The sequence below is a fragment of the Sphaeramia orbicularis genome, chromosome 21 (assembly GCF_902148855.1).
Source record: "Sphaeramia orbicularis chromosome 21, fSphaOr1.1, whole genome shotgun sequence".
In the NCBI taxonomy this organism is placed as follows: domain Eukaryota; kingdom Metazoa; phylum Chordata; class Actinopteri; order Kurtiformes; family Apogonidae; genus Sphaeramia; species Sphaeramia orbicularis.
Genome location: NC_043977.1, coordinates 41242484 through 41264006, shown reverse-complemented (window position 1 = coordinate 41264006; position 21523 = coordinate 41242484). Strand labels below are relative to the sequence as shown.

Below are 21523 nucleotides of genomic sequence, written 5' to 3'. Positions count from 1 at the left end.
CTAATAATACAGTCAGACTATGAAATTATTAGTCACCTCAAAGTAAGAATACCTTAGTGCCTGCTATTATCAATAATCCACATGAGCAAAAAATTGATTCACTGAATTACATTAAAGTCCAAAATGGGCCCCAGCTGGCCAGCTCAAAGGTATGCAAAAAAGTCCACATAGGGGTATTCAGATAGGATCACAGTTACTTCTAGTATTAGTGTAGCCCACCTATACCCAGTGTATTAAGGTAAGGCCCCTGAGTTCCTAATTAACTCCTTAAATACTTAAATATATAGAAATCTAATTACTTACTGTTCTTACGTCATATGTGTCTCCACATACAGTATTCACCCTTTAAGCAAGAATCACATCACAGTCACTCACACTTAACACTCTATAAGTAAATGACCAAACATAAGTCAATGTAATGCACTTTCAATTTACTGAATTAGGAAATTTATGTTAACAGATAACAACTAGAAAAGCACTCGGAGAGCGCAGACCTCCGCCAAGGCAGATCAGTGTGTGTGTGTGTGTGTGTCCCATCACCACCAAAATTTAATCATTTGTTACTTGTGCCAGTATCAACATTTCCTATAGTTTTCATCCAAATCCATCCATAACTTTTTGAGTTATCTTGCACATGGACAGACAAACAGACAGGCAGAATAACCAACAGCGGCAAAAACATAACCTCCTTGACAGAGGTTACAATAATAATAATAATAATAATAATAATAATAACAATAATGGATTAGATTTATATAGCGCTTTTCTATGAATGCATACTCAAAGCGCACAATGGATCCATTATTCATTCACTCACACATTCACACTCTGGTGGTGGTAAACTACATTTATATCCACAGCTGCCCTGGGGCAGACTGATGGAAGCGTGGCTGCCAATCTGTGCCTACAGCCCCTCTGACCACCACCAAACATTCATACGCATTCATACACCAGTGTGAGTAGCAGCACTGGAGGCAAGGAGGGCGAAGTGTCTTGCTCAAGGACACAACAGAAAAAACCACACAACCGCCAATCCTTCTTTTATTGGAGGACCTGCTCTACCATCTGAGCCATGTCCGCCCCCAGGCCAACAGTGATCAAACAATTAGAATACTGCTTATGCTCACAGTACAAAAATGTCCTTTTACCTTAATATAGTGGTGGGCCCACACACCACTCACTCTCACACTCACACAAGCCAGTTTATTACTTTAAACTTTAAAGATGCAGGCCTGAATGATGCTTGTGAGTGGTGAGGCCCAAAACTGAATGACCCTTTCACTCTTACGAGCCAAAAAGAAAATAGTTTAGCGGTACCTGGTTTAGTGTGTCAAAGTGTAGATGTGTACTCCAAGTTCACGTGTTGAAGGAAGGCCGTGTCCCAAGATGGCGGACACATCCTCTGGTCCTGCTCAACTCCACACATGCAGTGTCCAGAAAAATAGTAATCCAAAGGTTAACTTCTCACAGTCTCTAAATTCTCCAAACACGACCAAAGTTCATATTCTAATCCGGAATTATGAAAAACAGTCTTTATAAAAAAGATGGGTTAGCTATTCTTGTCCACAGAAGCACATTCCCTTAGCCAGTGAATGCTAATGCACGTTGAGCTAAAAAGTTAGCCTACACTTGAGTCGAAAACAAGTACTTAGCTGCAGGACTATCTTCGGCCTGAAAACGTCTATAGCACTCCAAAGAAAAGTAGGACAAGTATCTGTCTCCGACTGCTGATTTAACAATATCAAACTTCTCTATATACTAAAAGAAACAACAGCGACACGGTCCAACTTTTCCTCTCCTGGTTTTTCTCTCGATGTTAAGCTAACACTTACCAGTATGCTTACTTCCGGTTTCACAAGCGTAAAGTTAATACAAATATTGGTCAGAAACAGTTGTATAAAGACACTGGACTTTCTTTTACCTTTCAAAATAAAACAAAATGAACTCTATAAACTCCATTGTGCTTTACAAATGTTTTTTAAACTCATGTCCAGGAACTTTTAAATGTTTTAAACATATTGCACTACAAAAATGAATGAGTATTGAAATAGTATTTTAACCTATTTAAGCAGCATTTAACATATCTATGCTTCTTAACCCTATTAACTGTGAATAACACCATGAACTTCTATTGATTTATTTGTAATATATTCACATTTTTTGTCCGGGTTACATTAGGTTAGTAGCCAATCAATCACTGAGCTGCCGACGCTAGTCAATAAATGTCAGGACACAGTTATGCTTTGGCTATGAGAAATCTCCAAAAACGTCTAAACACTGAACTGCAAAAAGTTTAATTTCACTATCGACTAATCTGCCTCTATTAATAGTTTTCTCTCTAAAACACAAGCCAATGCAACAAATTGATAAAAAATAATAATAATAAATTAAAATAATAGCAACAGTGAGAACAGCAGGATTTTTTTTTTACATCCAGCAGTCCCAAATGTAAAGATTTCAATTTCCATTAAACTGAACAAATCTCATGAACAAGTGGTGCCAGGCACAACAAACCCCACCCCTCGTACATACTGTAGCTTGTTTTGGCATCAATCCGGCTGATGTCATCATCTCATGTCATGTCTGTATATCTATATATGTGCCAAGTTTGAAGTAAATTGAAATAAAATTGATGTTTTGTCCACATTTGAAATTTCGCCCATTATAAGTAAATGGAAAAAAAAAAAAAGATTTGAAAAATTAATTTAAAAAGTTTAACTTTGACCTACTTTTCCCAAAATGTAATGACATCTATTCTGGGTCACTGGCAATCAATAAACTCAATGTGGTATAAATTCAACCAATAGCTTTGCCGCTATAGTGTTAACAAACAAACAAAGAAACGAACCGAACGGGGTAATATAAACTGAAATGTCACAAAAACACAACATGTGAAGTATGTGCATTTTTGTGAATAAATTAGGCTGTCTTGTGGTCAGAAGGTGGCGCTGCAGGTTTTGTTACACATGGTTCTAATAAACAGTGTAGAAGAAGCAGAACCTTCTGTTGTTGTTTTCCATCTAAAATGGCTGAGATGTCTTGTGTCACATATGAGACAAAAGAATTTGGTCTGTCCATCAGTCCACATTACAAAACTACAAATGTATTTATCCTCTATTGGAATATCAGCTGCACAAGGTTTTAAATGTTCACTACTTACAGAATTTCATTTTTACTTGTTAACTTTTCCCCTTCTTTGCATTTACTCTGTAAATAAAAATGTAAAAGCCACCTTATGCAACAACCTTTTTTTTTCTCTTTTTTTTTTTTTTTAACTCTTATGTAAACCTTACAAATGTGCATTAAGTGCATTCATGGAAATGTACCTACCGACTCTTTTTATGGGGGTCATATTTTGCTAAACCCACTTTTATTACTCTTTGGTTCATTTATTTGTGTATTTGGACCCTAATAGTTCATAAAGTTGGAATTTGAGCCCTCCAGGTGCTACAAAGCTATCTTTATATCAAGTGGATTTCTACAACCCATTTCCATTTCTTCTTAATTTGTTACGTTTTATAACTAGTTATGTCACAACATTTGCACATATAAGGTCAAGACTTCCGACAAACATTTCTCCAAGTACGACATAATTGTTTGTCAGCAGCAGGTTGTAGTAAAAACTGAAAATATGTCCAAACTTTGAGCAAGTTACCTGAAATGTTCAGTCATTGGTTGAATGGGACAGAGCAGCACAGCCAACAACCTGGAGGGAGTGGCTCATGTGCATTTAAAGGGCCAGCGCTCAAAACCACCTTTCTGGTGTCATTACTCAGAAATATTGTTGGAGATGGACCTGTGGAGTTTAATTATTGAAGAATTCAGACCCAAGTTTAGCATTTACAGTTTATGTAGACCACAGGGAAATGTTTTAAAATGCATAATTCCATTTAAAAAAGCTAAATATCACTCCTTTAAGAAAAATAAAAAGAAAAGGGCAGAAATGGTCAAATAAAAAGAAAAGGAGGTAAAACATAGTTGCATATCATTATTCCATCTTCCATTAATTCACTGATTCATGTATTTAGCTCTAAAAACACATTCAGTGGGAGAGCTCTTTTTTTGGTACATGTAGTGCTGATATCTTTAAGTTACACATTAAAAAGGTTGTTTTGTTAACTTTAACAGATCAATTCAAACGAGCACTTCCTGAGAACTGAGAACAAGAATCCAACAAATGGCTGATATTTTGACATATAAATTCAACAGCAAATCAGTTTTCACAGTAGTCGTTGGTTCATTTTCTGTCACTACTCCATTTAACGTACTTTTGCTATTGCACATGCCCTCCTCACACTCCAAAATCAACCCTCTGTGGGGGTTTCAGTATCCGGGTCACCTGCCCGGTCAGTCACACTATCCGTTCGATCTCTGAGGGCCCGGCTGCAAACGGACCTCTCTCATTTAGACAAGGAGGCTTCCCAGTGGGGCGTCTTTGTACTCCGCAGGCACGGCACCATGGGACAGCCTGGGCCAGGTTTGTCTCCATCTGGGCCAGGGGCTTTATCAGAACCACCTGCCTGGGGGGGTCGACCATATCTCAAACATCTCTTTTCCCTCCTAAGGAAGAAGAAAAATCATTTAGACTGTTTCCTGTTGACCTGCATGCCATCACTGAGGCCTTTCTCTGAGAGTGTGAGAACATGTGTGTGTTTTATTTCTCCTCAGTGTGTGTGATGAAGTATTCATTTCTTTAAGAACTGGAAATGGTCCCTCATGGAGTCAACGTAGCCCCTCCATTCTTGGATGCATTTCAGGTTGAAGTTTTTGGTTTAAACAGATAAAAATGTTTAGAATTAGTTTTGGGTGTAATTGTTTAGTGGATGATTTAGGTTGAGATTTGGTGGTATGAACATAAGCGTACATACAGATGCAGATAGACAATAGTCTTTATTTTCCCACAAGAAGATGTGTGAATGTAGAATGAAATGTTGCCACTATGCATCTCAGCAAACCACAAATATGTATAACCTGCATTTGGATCCCAAACCCTGTGCGTCTAGTGCAATAAAACTGCTTTTGTTAAGGAAAAGGCTGTGGTTTACTTAAAAGATCCAGTGAGTAACATTTGTAGGAATACACTGGCATGTAAGTACAGAAAGGGAATTTAATTTTCATTATCATGTTTTTATTACTGCTTCCTGAAAATAAGAATCATTCTATTTTTTACTGACATAGAATGATGCATTTATGGAACAGTTTCACAGAATCTGCCAAGTTTTTACAGATGTTGTGAACAGACTTCCTCTTCTTCTTCTTTTCACTTCATTTATGTCAGGTTACATTCAGCACAAAGCCTGGAGCAGACAAAAACAAACACTCCCTCTTACAAAAGCCACCATACATTAGCATCAAGTGGGGACAGCCAGCCAATACAATATCAGTAATATTTCACTGGATCTTTGTAGATTTTTTTCTGTATTTTATTAAGTTTTATTATCATTCTCTAACACTAACCAAACACCTGTACTAAACCAAAATTGTTGAACAGAATGTAATTTCTAAGACATGTTAGAAAAGTGCCATGAGTGCTTAAATCATTATCAACATTGATGCTGATATAAACATGCCAAGAAATGCTCATATGAAATGTATGTTTGTTTCTCCAGTACACACCTGTGGTTTACAGAAATTCACAACACAGACTTTTCAGTCAGGCAAAAGGGTTTAGATTTGTTTACACAAATCCACAAAAAAACATACAAATAACTGCACCACAATGTACTTAATTTCCCCTTTCAATGCTTTTGAGTTCATTTGTTCAGAGCTGTAATGACAGATTTACACTTTATAACAAAACTGCTGCCATAGCGAGTTATTCTACATGTTAAAGTCCTGTTTCTGGAAACTGTGTGAAAAGTGGAATGAAGGGGTGATCAGTGACTGTATGTTACATTGGTTCTGGGCTGTTGACCTTTGTAACCTCTTCCTGGATGAGGACTCTTTTTGTGTTTCACGTGTGCTAAGTCCCTCCCACTGACTGCCTGACCACACCCCTCTGCACCTGAATAGTGTCCAGTCATCAGTGAAGTCTATATAGACCAGGGGTGTCAAGCTCATTTTATTTCAGGGGCCATATTTACCCCAATTTGATCTCAAGTGGGCCAGAACCAGTACAATAATGACTTAATAACCTATAAATACTGACAAATCCAAGTTTTTGTTTTTGTTTTAGTACAAAAAACCCCCAATTAAATTATGAAAATATTTACATTTTTACAAAAAAGATGTGAATAACCTGAAAAACTGAAATTTTGAAAAATTAGTGCAATTTTAACAATATTATGCCTCGACTTATTATTTATACATGTACGTTACACACAATGTTACATAAACATTTTGTAAAACGCAGAATATTGTTAGAATTTTGGAGTTTGGAACTAAAATTTGAACAGTTTCTACAATATTACATCTCTTATTATTAACACAACTATAGATCACAGCGGATCCATAAATGCACAAAACATTTGGTAACAGGCAGAATATTGTTCAAATTGCACATTTCGGGTTGTTGATTTTTGTTTTTATTTATGTATTTATTTATATTTTATTGTGAAAGAATAGTTTTGTAAATGGAAATATTTTCATAGTGTAATGTTAGTTTTTCACTTCAATTTTTTCCACATAATTTTTCACAAAGAAAATTTGTCGTTGTCATTATTTATGGGTTATTGTGTTCTTATTTTTACTGTAGATCACATTGGTCTGTATGTGGAAACGGAACCAAAATGATTTTGACAACCTTGACTGTTCAGGTTAATTTTTGTACTTTCATCCTGTGGGCCAGAATGGAACCTTTGGCAGGCCAGATTTGGCCCACAGGCCGCATGTTTGACACCTGTGATATAGACCCTTCACAGCCACTTCATTCCCTCTCTTTGGCCACAGAGCTGCCTTTCTGCATGATGCTCTTATCCTGTTTGTTTTTGTCCAAGAGCTTAATTTCTTTTCTTTTTTGAGCAGCTATGGTTATCCCTTAGCTTATCATCAGTGTCATTTTGATCCAAATTCTTTGTCTTGACTTAATGTTCTAAGTGAAGCTTCAGTAGGGATCCTCCGACATTTATTTTTTTTAACTTTCATCTTCTCTAGGTAGGTGTGGGTGTGGTTTGATGTTTTGGCCCAGGAGACCCTGATGTCGTATTGTGCTTTATTGTATCATATCTTCCCCCAGTGGGTGAGTCAATTTAACTTGTTATATTCTTGTTTTTGAGTAAATATAATGTGACCACTTTAAGGGATTTCAGCTGCTCAGTTTAGCTTTGTAAGAATGTACTTGCATTGAGTCTTAGTTACTCCCTGTGTCCCCATAGACAGATTATACTATACTATAACAGCCCAATCAGATTAGAAATGGAACGACTTCAATCAGACTGGCCTGATCAGAATGAATTTTCAGTCAGGATAGGAGTTGTGCAAATCATTGCTAATCTGATCAGGAAAATATTTGTTCTGTAAACATCACATCTGATCGTTTCGGACCCACATGGATAAATAAGGTCACATAATGAGTATATAGGGGCGAAACAAAGGTATAAAAACAAAACTTCTCTATGGGAGATACAACTTCTTTAACCCATAAAGACCCAAACATCCATCACTGACCCAAACCATCTACTGATCTAAAATGTTTAATACCTGTTGATCCACTAATTCTATCAATCCATGTAAATAATTGGTGTAAAATACAGTTTGTCATCTTTTCATGGTCATCAGATAGGACCCATTTGAACGTTCAGAGGCTCCGTAGTGAACATGGAAACACCGTCATCTTCTACAACATTGATTCACCAGTAAAACCCATGGAGTTTGATCAGTGACAGTAGATGGAGACACTGGGTTTATGTTCACTTAATGAGAGATTTGACTGAAAAAGTCACTTTTTCTTCAGTTTTCTCTGTTTCTGATAAAATAACCTTTGAATTTACTCTGAGCTTTAATGAACATCTACATGGTCAGTCAATTAAATATAGAAAAATACCTGATTTTTTGTTGAAGAAATGCAAAATAAAGAGGATAATATTACAATAAATGGTGACAAATCACTTGAGAAAGGAGGAATACAGAGAAAAATTCATTTGTGAGCTGGCACAAAAGTAGCACTGGGTCTTTATGGGTTAAAAGAGACATTGGCAGCTTTAAGAATACCTCAAACTGCCTCTAATAAGGATAAGGAAATGTTCAAAACATGTTATGGGTCCATTTTGGTCAGCTTATTAAAAAAAGCTGGAAAAACAATTGTATCTTTTGTTCTATTTCTGGCAGAATGAGTAAAGTTACTTTGCACATGTCAAAGCTACATTCTTATCAAATTGTTTGAGCAGGTTGGACAAATATGTAACACACGTCACATCAGCGTCCATGTGAGCACTTAGGTTGGAATCTAAGATCAGAATGATTTCAATTAGACTGAAGAAATATTGTCTAATTGCAGCCAGTGTCATTTGTTATTACTTTTTGTGAGACGTGCGGTGGCTCTGTCAGTCACATGTAACGGGCTGGGAGTGGGGAGGATGATGATTTTATAGGCAGCATGTGTGATCTGGGTAAGTTTGTTTTTGTTGGAGGTGGTTAACTTTGGGAGAACGGCAAAGCAGGATGGATTATGATTGAATTATCCTATTATTATAAAGTGACAGCAGTAGGAGGGAGGCTGCATATTATGTGGACTATCTTTGCTGTGAACAGTTTGGAAGGCAGTGATGTGTTCACTTCAGTGCATTGTCTTGAATAATTAGAAGGTATGTGCAGCTGCAGGCCTGTTCAACTGAGCTGCTATGGATGGAAAAAGTACTATTAAAAAAAAAAAAGTTAAAGTAGTGATATTTTGCTTTTTTTTTTTTTTTTTTTTTTTTAAATTGAATTATGCGTTTTAAAATATATCCCTGTGGTCTACATACACTGTAAATGCTATGTTTGGGTCTGAATTCTTCATTAATTAATCTAAACAGGCCCATCTATAACCCTATTTTTGAGTAATGACACGAAAAAAGGTTGTTTTGAGCCAAGGTTATAATAGTTTTGGATTTTTCATTATAGTTTAGTTTTATTTAGTTTTGACTTTTCTTTCTCTAATTCAGTTAGTTTTAACTCATTTTTAGAGGAGGTTTACTAGTCTTGATCAGTTTAAATTTTTTGTAATTGCTTGGTTTTAGTTTAGTTTTAGTATTAATTTTAGTTTTGTTGTATCTTTTATCTTCTTCACTGTAGTATTCAAATAAATCCCAGACAGGGCTCTGCTGATTTCTCACAACTTTAGTCTCCATGTTTCCAGGTAGAGTGGGGATAAGAAGACGACTCTAAACCACAAGTGACGACAAGTGACGGACCGTGAAGTGCTGTATGGTGCCACTAGCTAAAATTGCTGGAGCGAAATAAATCGATTTCGTGTCAATCCAACATTGACAAAGACGAAAACGAAGGGAATTTTATCCATAATTTTTATACATTTTAATTAGTTTTGTAAGCACACAATACAATTTAAGTTAGCTATCGTTTTTTTCTTTTAATTGTAGTTTTTATTTATTTCAGTTGACGAAAATGTTTTTTTCAATTCTAGTTTTTGTCATTTCGTTAGTTTTCGTTAGAGATAATAACCTTGTTTTGAGCGCCGGACCTTTAAATGCAAATGACCCCACCCCCTCCAGGGTGTTGACTGTGCTGCTCTGTCCTGTTCAGCCACTTGTGTTTGTTAATACAACCAACAACTGAACATTTTAGATAATCGGCTCCAAGTTTGGACATATTTTCAGTATGGACTACAACCACTGCTGCTGACAAACAATTATGTCGTACTTGGAGAAATGTTCATCGGAAGTCTTGACCTTACATGTGCAAATGTCATGATGTAACTAGTCATAGATGTCACAAATTAAGAAGGAATTAAAACAGGTTGTAGAAATCCACTCGATTTTTGCCAAAATGAATATAAAGATAGCTTTGCAGCACCTGGAGGGTTCAAATTCAAACTTTTGGAACTATTAGGGTCCAAATACACAAAGAAATGAACCAAAGACTAATAAAAGTGGGTTTAGCAAAATATGAGCCCTTTAAAATGGAGCTTAGTCACACATTAATTCTTTGAACAGAATTATCATGTCAAAGTGAGTACCAATGCTTCTAAATCAACCAAATATCCATCCACGTAATCAGAAGTTACTAAAGTCATATATTCTGAACACGTATCCTTCTTATCTGTCTTGGATTTCCTGCTTAGAAAAACCTGAGTCTGTCCAGATCTTCCACTCTTTTGTCCATTTCAAGTCTGTTTTAAATCTAGTTTCCTTTTTTGTCAGTCTTCCTGCCACCCAATGAGAAAAAAGTCACTGGCTCTGAGATGAGAACAGATTTATTACAGCTGGCTTCAGTCTATTTCTTCTTTTAGTTTCTTTTTTTTTTTGGCTGCACCAGGAATATGTATGACTACTGTAGGCTATGGGACACTTTCTTGTTTTTATGTGAATAAAACATGTTTGGGAGATTTTAGCGGTTTGCTTGTTGTGTTTAAGTGATACTCAAATGGTATCATCACTTAAAGTGCAAAATGTAAAACCCAAATTGGCAACTGCAGATTTATTCACACTTAACATTTTTCTGACAGATGCGAACTGGCTCTGGAGAAAACTTTACAGGAAATCATCTAGACCTGTCAGATATATATTTTTCCTGATCATAAATTTGCATCAGTTTTAGCATTTCCCACAATAAAATATATCCACACCACAGATTACCTGACATTATCAGTGATTAATATTGAGACAACAAGAAAGTGAAAGTTGATATTTTTATAACCATTATATATATACAAACAAACTTTCATCTCCTAAACTTGGATAAATATAGAATAACTTAAGTCAAACTATGAAGTCATGTAGAGCTCAGAAGGTACATATACTATTTTTTAGTCATGATGATTCAACAGTACGTTTCAATCGAGATTGTCCGTGACTGTAAAAACACTGACCGTATCACCAGAGTGTGGGTGTTACTCTTTTTTTCTTTTCTTTTTTTTTTTTTTAAGTCTGACATCTGTATCATGACTTTATCATTCATAAAATAGCTTCAAGATGTTCCTTGAAGGAGAGAAACACCGTCAGGCAGCTGAAGGTATGTGTAAGGCCTTTATGAAAAAGCGTTGATTTAGGGCTTTAATACATATGTCAGGCGCATTGTAACACCTCACAAAAGTGGGTCTGCGTCTCCTGTCAGCAGTAATTTACAGTGAGGATGAGAGAAGTCGAGGAATCTCAAACATAAGAGACAAAGAAACACAAGAGGGCAATAGTTTACCAGGAATTTTTGATTGCAGTATCTGATACGGACTCACACTGTGTCTCATCAAAACCAGACCCTCAGATTTTTATTTTTGTGTGTGTGTGTGTCTTTTTTTTGCATATGGTCACTGACCCCCTCGGCCAGACTCGCATCCAGTAGGGATCCCCAGAGAGTGATTCAGAGTCCGTTAAAACGTCTGAAATGTGTTTGGTGGGAAAGATCAATGGCTGAGACGGGGGGGATTATGGGATACCCTCCAGTCACTGCGCTGTCACTCAAAAATTGACTCAAAGCAGCAGATTAGGCACCAGATCCCCATTTTTTCAGTGGATCAGTGGATCTTGTTAAAATACCCAGTCCTGCATTTCCAATTGTTCCAGTTTCATGTTTTAAAGTGCACTCTGCCATTAATCAATCAATGGGATTGTTTGAATATTTAGTTTCTAACGAAAGACGCCACGATAAAAGGCTGAAAGTGGCTGTTACTCAAGCCCAGCCATTCTTTTCCACTTAAGAGCTGATGGATAGTTTACGGTATAAAAACAGACCTGCTGCAAATTATGTCATGCTGCTGCTCTGTCGGTCCACGTGCACTGTTCCTCTTTACAAATCTCCTAATTTAACAGGACCTGAGGTGAATTTGCAGTGAAGATGGATAGAAGCAGTGGAGGGGGGGTATGGGGGAGGGGAGGTTTAAATGCTGCTGGAACAAGAGAGGGGGGTGTATATCAGACAAATAACACGAATAATTATTGGAAATAATGTCCAGATAGATGGAGAGGAGCCAAATTATGAAATCATGCTCCTCTCTCCGGTGTATCACCCTGCTCATTATTTGAAGTCATGCTTGGAAAAACAGGTGTTTCCAATACTGGGTTGCTGTCTCCACGGTCCTGCACCCCCTTCATTTTCTGATGATGGTTCAGATATGATATTTCATGGCTGGAGCCGTACACATGATAGGAAGTGATTGGGGAGAGCCGTTCAGAAGACATCCGTGTAATGGATGCTGATTGGGCCCGGCTAAATCCCTGCAGTCTGGGCCTGTGTAACAACCAGAAAGCCAGAGTAGGAATGATCATAAATGCTGCGTGTTTTGCCTTTCTTGGAGGTTTGAATGATTACAAGGGGATTTCTCTGTCTCTTTAAACAGGTGCCATATTTATGTGCGCACACACACACACACACACACACACACACACACACACTCACACACACACACACACACACACACACAGCTGAGTGCAGCTGGCACAAGAGTTTTCTCCTTCGTTCTCATAATAAACAGAACCAGCAGCAGAGAAAAAAATGAGTTTTTTGGGTCTTTTTCTTCCAGTTTGGTTTATGATCTATGCATTGCGTCAGCGTTTGAAGCCTGTGTCTGTGATGTGGAGGAGAGCAGATGTGTGTGTTTTATAAGCAGAGATCGCTCTCTCGGGTGATTAATAATCATGTCATTTGTAGTCATTGTAGCCTCGAGACTTTGGACTGACTGGCGTTTCCTCCCACAGATGCAACCTCATGTCCAAACTGTGTGTTTTTCCGATAATTATTATGTATAAAACATTACTGAATGTTAATAAGCTGTAAACTGTTGAACATCCAGCATGAAAAAATTATTTGTCAATTGCCTACAATTAACACCATCAGTTGCTTTTCTTATTGTATAAACAACAGGTGGTAATTTTTCCATGGCTGATCTCCCAAAAAAAATATTGTTGGAGTTAGAAAACAAAATATATCCTTACTCTTAACATAAAAGTCAGTCCAGTAATTAATTCTAAACCTCTGTTCCTAACATAAAAAAGAAAATCAAAACCATGTACATGAATTAAAATGTTTATTGAGCTTTTTACGTGCTTGGCACCGGTATTTACATTTTTTTAAAATGCCTCAAAAAATGTTTCCCTTTTTTCACACATTTTTGTAACAGATTGGCCTGTAAAATTGTTATACTGCTCAGCACTTAAATACATCTCTACAACACACCAAAACATACTTTAATTACTCTGTTTTGCTATTGCTTATTTAATAACTTTTCACACAACAACCTTTAAGCTTATGTTATTGATTGCATTCGCCTTCTTTATATATATGCTTAGAAACATAATCCACTCAAAAATAGTGAAGCCATTCCAGTCTGTGAGGAAAAAGGTTCGATGGTGGTGAAAGTTGTGTGGTGGTTTCCTGAACTCTCGTGTCCACAGCTGCAGGGAGTTTTCAGGGTAAAGAGTTCCTCAGTTAACCAGAGTCCTTTGCTTACTGCATTGTGTGTGTGTTTACACTGTATGGCAGATCAAAAAGCCGCCGCAGCATCCAGATACTTCACCTCCTGCATGAATGTGGAGCAGTGAGTCATTCAATGATCTTGTCCAGTTGTCCCTTTCATTCAAGCCAAAACTATGACGGCAAACCGCTGACCCATCGACATTTTCATAACAATACGGCACAAGTGCTGTATGAAGTTAAAACTTCTGGATCACAGTGAAGATTCTTTGGTTACATGACCGGATGTCCTTTTGAGTCCCCCAAAATCAAGAATGAGTCACTCGAACAGGCTGTTGCTACTATTGCACCATTACAGATTTCACAACTGATAATCTCTTCTGAACCAGAGCACGGAGGCCCTTCTTTCACCTTTTTTCACTGATCAGACCTTCTTTCTGGGGTGTTCTCTCAGGGTCAGAATGAGCATTAGTCTGCTGTCCCATTTTTCTTGTTGACAAAGAAAATTAAATAATAGGTTTGACTCCGGTACTGCATTTTAAGTGTCTTCAAAAAAACATGAGATGATATCCTTTGGTTTTGTACCATCATAATAGAACCGCCAGTTCAACAGCAACACCAAACCGGGTTCATCGATTATAGATTTGCTTCTCAGCTAAAAGACCTCAAAAACATGGTGGAGGGTAAAGTTCTTCTTTCTACACCATGTGCATGGACATCTGAGAGGAGGAACCATACTGACGCCCATCACAGGAGCCACCGCCCTGCTGGCCACTGCCGGGGTTGCCGATCATATGCATCGTGTCCATGCTTCCGTTGGACAGGTACTGACGCTCAGCAAATGCCCCGGCTGGTGAGGAGGAGCAGAGTAACCCTCCCTGAGGCTTCTCGGGACTGGCGGCGAGGCGAGGAGAGGTGGGAAAGTTGTATCCGTACAAGTTGTAGGGGTTATGCAGGGAAAAAGCGTTATAGGACCCCTGCTGCACATGGTGGTGGCTCCCACTGAACATGTGGGCAGAGGAAGAGGAGGATCCAGATGAGGAGGATGAGGCTGAGCTAGAGCTACCTCCAGCCTGCATCACATACTGAAGCTGTGAGGCTGGGAAGGAGCTGAGCTGACCGCTGTAGGCATCCATCTTGCCTCCAGTGCCGCCACCGCCGCCGCCACCGGTCAGGGAGGCGTGCGTGCTGCCCTGCATCCCAGCAGCAATCAGGGAGGAAGTCCTCTGTGGCAGGAAGGATTCAGAGGGCTGAGCAGAGGCCACAGCGCCTCCTGCAGCCTGGAGGCGTCCGTAAGAGCTGTCGGCCAAACCGCCGTAGCCCTGCAGGGCCGCCATGTTGCTACGAGCGCAGGCTGGGTACTCGGACAGGCCCAGGTTGCAGAGCTGACTCTCCCTGCAGCCCACATTAAAGGTGTTGGGGGCCAGATGGAAGGTGGGGGGAGAGCAGGATGGGGACAGGAGGTGAGCTGCACCAGAAGGGGAAGGGGTTCCTGTGCTGGAGGTGGTGGGAGAGGTGCCAGTACTTCCACCTGGACAACAAACAGATGATAGGATAGGAGGTTATCTATGTCCACTTTATACAGCATCAGTAGTGGAATACGGACTTATTTTAACATCAAAAAGTACTAATAGCACCATGTGAAAACACATTAAAAGTCTGTATTACCAATGAAATGTATGAATTCATTTGACTGTTGCATTTTCCTGCATAGACAAAGTATAAGGCTGAGCTCATTTGAACGACTTGTTGCATAGTTTTAGTCTATAGCAAAGCACTGCACCCTATAACATGTGTTTGTTGCATTGTTGTCCAGTGAGGACCTTGTAGCTCTAGAAAGTCAAGTTTGTGACAGTGTATATTCCAGTCGATCCAAAATTCTGTTTAAACAGTTTATTTAGCTCAAGAAGAAATAGAATTTATAACTCAACCCATAGATGACCAATTTAATCTTCAGTTTATCAATATTGTTTTCACTGAACAGGACAGAGATGAAGAACGGTAAAATGAAGAATTCTTAAAGCTGTCAAACAGAAGACAAAACGAAATGTAGTGGAGTATGAAGTACAAAGCTACATAAAATAGACAGTATATGTACCTCAATGTTGTACTTCAACTTGTATACTTAGTGTGTGGTTTTCTTTCTGCAGTAGAGATACTTTGTTTTAAACAGGTAACGATAGTTCAACTACGATAGCTTTTCTCGTAAAACTTGATATGATGGGAGACTGACATAAATCCCTGAATGCCTATATGTCTGACCTCTGACCTTCCTGTGGAGGAAAGTGAGAAACAAACAGGATTTCCCAGTGGGGAAGTATTAGTATTATGTTCTCCATTCCTCCCCCACAGTCTCTCTACCAGGAGAGACGGTATTTGACTGGTTTGAAAATATCTGTGTAAAAACTGGACTTGCATTCATCCTCGGCTCAGTATTGGATCGTGCTGGGTCTGTCTATCTGCAGCAGTTAATGCCAATGGGGGGGGATTTCCCAGAAGTCCACATGCACTGTGTGACTAATAAAGCAAGTAGTAAGCTTCATTATAAATCCACCTGTCACCAATTTATATCAAACTACCGAGACCCTCATGGACGTCTTCAAACGCTCTGATACTTTGCTGCATATACTTACAGGAACTATATCATAAAACAGATTGTTCATATATGGTGATATAATGTCTGGCCAGCAAAGACGCTCTATATTCCCTTTTATTTTCTCAAGTAAGGCTTTTAACTTTTTAGTTTTTGTTGAGAAATGTATTATATTTACAGATTGAGCTGAATGCTATAACCGTATCTCACAAAACACTTGTTGCCACAAACTGTATTCACTAAGTCAACGATTCAGAGTCAAATGATAGCTGTGGGATGTCAAGCACATACTTTTCTATTAATGAGAATCTGGCCATGGTTCATCTGAGCGGCTAGAGAAATTCAGTTTGAAACCAGAATGAGAAGGAGGAGGCATAACTAAATAATCCAGGACTTGCTTGGCTGGGGTTCTGATTTTGCACCATATGCCTTCGATAATATTGCATCTGAGATGGGAGAATGGGGGAGGGAGAGAAATAAAAAAAAGAGTGGGAGCAAGAGATAGAGAAAGCAAAGTAGTCAAATATGAGGGAAAAGAAAAAGAGAGAGAGAGAGAGAGAGAGAGGGGGCAAGAAAGGACGATAGTTGAGTGATGTCATGTTTTCCTGTGGTTGGAAGGTCCTGAGGTGCTTTGGTGCCGAGGGGGAATAGTTGATTATATGAAGGGAAAAGGGTGTCTGGTGCCATAAGGGCAGAGCTACACACACATAAAATCACAACACACTGCTTCACGTACGCCTCTGCGTCCTTTCAGCTTGACCTGGGGTTCACTGGCGGCACAAGGACTTTAATTAAATCCTAATCACTTTGGAGGGATTTAATGATAACAAACACATGTCGTTCTGCTCACACAAAATGCGCAGCCTCACGTCATGCGCTGACCTCCGGCGCTAACCGAGATACGGTCTAAAGCGGCGGCGAGGCCCTTGATACAAGCCATGACTGTAACCTTGTGCTTCATGCTGGAGCTCAGACAAAGGGAGGTGGCCCGGAGCGACGCTCACTGACCGAACGACTGACTGACTCGTGTCGCGGAGCCATCCAAAAGCCACAGGCCTAGTTTAACGATTTTATTTTCAAGGGCTGCGCGTGATGTGAAAAGTTCAGCAGACGCAAGCCGACCTGCCAGAGGAGTTGCGTATGGCCAAGCTCAAATGAAGGACACCCATAGCTGATGCCGTGTGTGGTGATATATGTAGGGAAAATATGCAGGGGGAGAGTTCAGGCTGGGACAAATAATGCAGCAAGGTCATGTATTTAACAGAACTCAATGAAAAAAGGCACTCTTGTGTTTACTTTGTCACTAACCTTCAATGGATACCAAATTCACACATTTAAAATTTCACTGAAAACTATGTTTCTGTTTATTGTTGCTTTATGTGAGTCTTCGTTGATGCTTCTAAAATTTCAGAAGGGATAGGTCTGTGTTTACCTGCAGGCTAACTTTAACCCATAAAGACCCACCATCGACCAAAACCATCTACTGATCTAAAATGTTTAATACCTGTTGATCCACTAAACCTATCAATCCATGTAAATAATTGGTGTAAAATTCAGTTTCTCGTCTTTTCATGGTCATCAGATAATGATTTGGACGTTCAGAGGCTCCATAGTGAACATGGAAACACTGTTATCTTCTACAACATTGATTCACCAGTTAAACCCATGGAGTTTGATCAATGACAGTGGATGGAGACACTTATTTTTATGTTTAGTTAATGATATTTTCGCTGAAAAAGTATTTTTTTTCCTGTTTTGATGTAATAACCATTGAATTTACTCTGAGTTTTTATGAGCATCTACATGATCAACGAATTAAATATAGGACAACACATGATTTACGCTGAAAAAACTTAAAATAAAGACGAGAATGTTACAATAAATCATGATAAATCACTTAAGAAAGGTGAAATATAGAGAAAAATTAATTTGGTGCTGGGTCTTTAAGGGTTAAAACATGATCATATAGTGGAATATGTAAATTAACCACAAGTAATGGGACAACTTAACGCCTCCAATAGAGAGAAAATTGGACTTTTCAGTATCTACAGGAGTAACTACTGAAATAAAGTGTAATACATATTCATAGATTGTGAATATTTCACTGCAGAACAAGTGGATGTGATTAAAAAATAAACAAACAAACAAAAAACCTAACCAACAAAAGTCCATAAGACACATTTTGGCTTACCTTGCTGTTTCTGCATGTTGGTGAAGTCCTCAAACGTGAGGGTCCTCACAGGAGGTCTCCAGAAAGCATAGGTCTCCATAATCGCCTCCAAGCCAGTCCTGACAGCAGGAAAGAACATACATATATATATATGTTATATATCATACATACATTATATTAACTAACAACCAACATCAGCCAAGTAAGAAAAAGAAGAATCAATTTTCGATTCCCTTAAAATTCATGTGAATTTCAAGGCCAACCGTTTATCATTTGTGGGGTTTGTTTTACTCTCATGTCATTTTTACCCATTTAATCCTTATTTATTCATTAACCTTCTGTTATTATTGATTTACAGTAAAGCACTGGTTTTCCAATGGGCTCCTGGCAACCTCCGCAGCCACAACAAGACTCAAGGAAGTGTCGACAGATGGTGAAGAAATAATCTGGAAAAAAACTCCCTATTGCACCGAGCTATTTTGCCTTCACAGTTGATTTTAATCATAAATTAAGTTGAGGTTTAATGAGGGAATGAGAAAACATCTTTGACTTGGTGGTGGGAGTATTCTGCTTGTTTTGTTGTTTAGTGCTGAGCTAACTGGAAGTAGACGTGATACATTCAAGTAATAGAATGGAAAATACTGATATTGTACCCTTTTTTGTTTTTGTTTTACTTTACTTGAGAGTTTATTTTTACACATTTTTACTGTTACTCCCTACACTTTAACACTAACATTTAAAAAAACACACTTGTAGCTTGTTAGTACGAGGATTATCTTTTTCTTTCGTTTTTGGATAACAGATCATCTTCCAAATATCAGGTCAGATTTCTACCTACATGTAAAAATGTCATCCCCAGATGTACAGAGCTGCACATGTGACATATGTCAGATAAAAAAATAAAAAATTAAAAAAAGACAAAACAAACACGAATGGGAGATTTGACTATGGAGAAAAGGTGTTGTCTATTTGATGAGATGTCCAAGACCATAAGAACTACTACAGGTATTAATGATGTGCGGTTTATTTAACTTTGCACAGAAACAACCAATAAAAATACATACTTTTAACAGGAACTGGATCAGTACTTGAAGTATTTTTAAAACACGTATCAGTACTTCTACTTGAGTAATGAACGTATGGATGATCTTCTCCTGCTGTATAACTCTGAAGCATAAAGTGAAGTAGTGTTTTTCCTAAAATATCCCAAATGTAAATCCTAGAATATTAACTCTGTAGGTGTGTGAGTGTTTGTTTGTGTGAAAAGGAGTTGGGAGAAGTGTACGGTGAATGAGCCAGACTGAAAGAGAAGGAGAGGGAGGGAGGGAGAGAGAAACTGTAATCCTGCTCAGAGGAAACTGGAGCCATTAAAAAGGAGCAGGTTTTTATTGTGGACATAAATCTGGGTGACGTTTCATCTTGAATCTGTACACGGTTCTCCTTCCTTCTTGATTTACTTCCCTGTGCACCAGTCGGCCCTGTCCCAAGGAAACAAGCGGCCGTCACTGCTCGCCGTGTTATTTTAGGGCCACTAACTCCCTGGCCGTGGCAGCTCGTTAGTGCGCCGCACTAATCGGCGGCCCTTGCCTTCACTGCACTCATTCATATGCTCACAGTGCTGCGGGACCAAAACCCAACAAATGAGCTGTATCCCTTCACATGGCCATAAACCCCGTCACCAGACACAACTGACGACACCGCCATAACTCGGGAAAGGTCTATATTAGGAGGCCGTTAAGCAATTCAGAAAAGGGAAACAAGTTGGTGCTTAATTTGAGAATTAGCAGCCCTGTTTGGCCTTTTTTATTAATTCTGAATTTCCCCTTAATGTGGAATTAGTTGGTCACGTCCCACAACAAACAGGCTGTGTTCACACTGTAGTCACTTTACTGTTTTTGAGCAGGTCTGTTAATTTCCCTCATATCCGATAGTAATATAACAATGTTTAAAAGACAAATATGACAAAATAACAATAACAAAAGTAGTCATGCTTATTTTTGCACCAGAGGGTTCCTGTTTCCAACACATTTAGTTTGAACACATTGCTTTAATTTCTGTCTTTCTGGCTGAATCCACTATAATTAAAAAGTGATGAAAACAGATTTATTTTAGCATGAAAATAAAGTAAATAAACATCTGTGTTAGGGTCATTTTAGGTAAAGTAACGACATTTTCCAGCAGAAGTTATTGGATAATAATAGAGCTTTTTTCTCATAAATTTACCACTTGCCACTCTCACAAGCCAAATGCATGGCTATATAATCCCAGAGAATATTACAGTAAGTGAGTTATTTCTTATAAATTTACCACCTAATTTTCCTATACATTTTTTAAACCTTTACTCTATTTTAAATATATATTCATCTACACATATTGTATATTTAATTCTGCATAAATTGTGATTATTATATGAGTATTTATTTATTTATTTTGCGCTCTGATGTGGGACAATACTCCAATTTCATTGTTCTATGATACAAAGTATGTCCAATAACATTAAATATTTATCTTATCTTATCTTATCTTATCTTATCTTATCTTATCTTATCTTATCTTATCTTATCTTATCTTATCTTATCTTATCTTATCTTATTATACATCCTGTCATACAATTTCATCATGGTTTATTGTCATGAATTTTGGATATTTAATTTATTCTTTTGATAAATGTGGAAAAAAAACGTGAACTGAATCGTAAATCCCCAGAAATCACTGGTTGGTTTTGTATAATTCATGATTTACACCAAACCGTGTAAATCGTGATTTTCCGTGGCATTCATTTAGATTCAAGTCAGGAAGGCCTGGTACTTGGTCTTTTGCTCCTTTCTGTTATTTCTTTCAGCTCCAGACTTTGGCTCTTTCCTCCATGCTTTTATCCAATGCATTTCTAATTAGCAGAGTTGTGATGTTTACTGGTGTGCAGCAAATTTCAGCAGCTGAAGTCACTGCAGGACATCAAAACAACTAATACATATGCACCCTGGCAGCCAAAACTGAGCAGACTCTAAAACCAAGCAGGGGCAGAGCAGTGAAGGGTCAGAGCAAACACTGTTACCCAGACAGAGATGTACCATTTCTCATGTCGAATGTCTTCACATATCCCTTGAATGAGCTCCTAAAACCAGAGGCCAGACCAGGCTTAATTTTCCTGAGACATGGAGTTAATCATTTTATCGCAATATAACATACTTTGTTTTCTCGTGATGATAAGCTAATTATTTAGAGAAAATGTACTTTTTTAATAACAGAATAAGAGATAA

The 21523-nt window shown here is 38.2% G+C and overlaps 1 protein-coding gene across 1 annotated transcript in view; it reads right to left on the bottom strand.

Annotated features, from left to right (window-relative positions):
* Positions 1-13948: 13948 nt before the first annotated feature.
* The window catches only part of tbx15 (T-box transcription factor 15), a 53054-nt gene continuing 45479 nt past the window's right edge, over positions 13949-21523 (bottom strand). Inside the window, exons 7-8 of the mRNA XM_030124013.1 lie at positions 18285-18382; positions 13949-15031 (exon numbers count right to left, since the gene is read on the bottom strand). Coding sequence (XP_029979873.1) covers positions 14199-15031; positions 18285-18382 — 931 coding nt within the window. The 3' untranslated portion in view covers positions 13949-14198. The remainder of the gene's footprint in view (positions 15032-18284; positions 18383-21523) is intronic.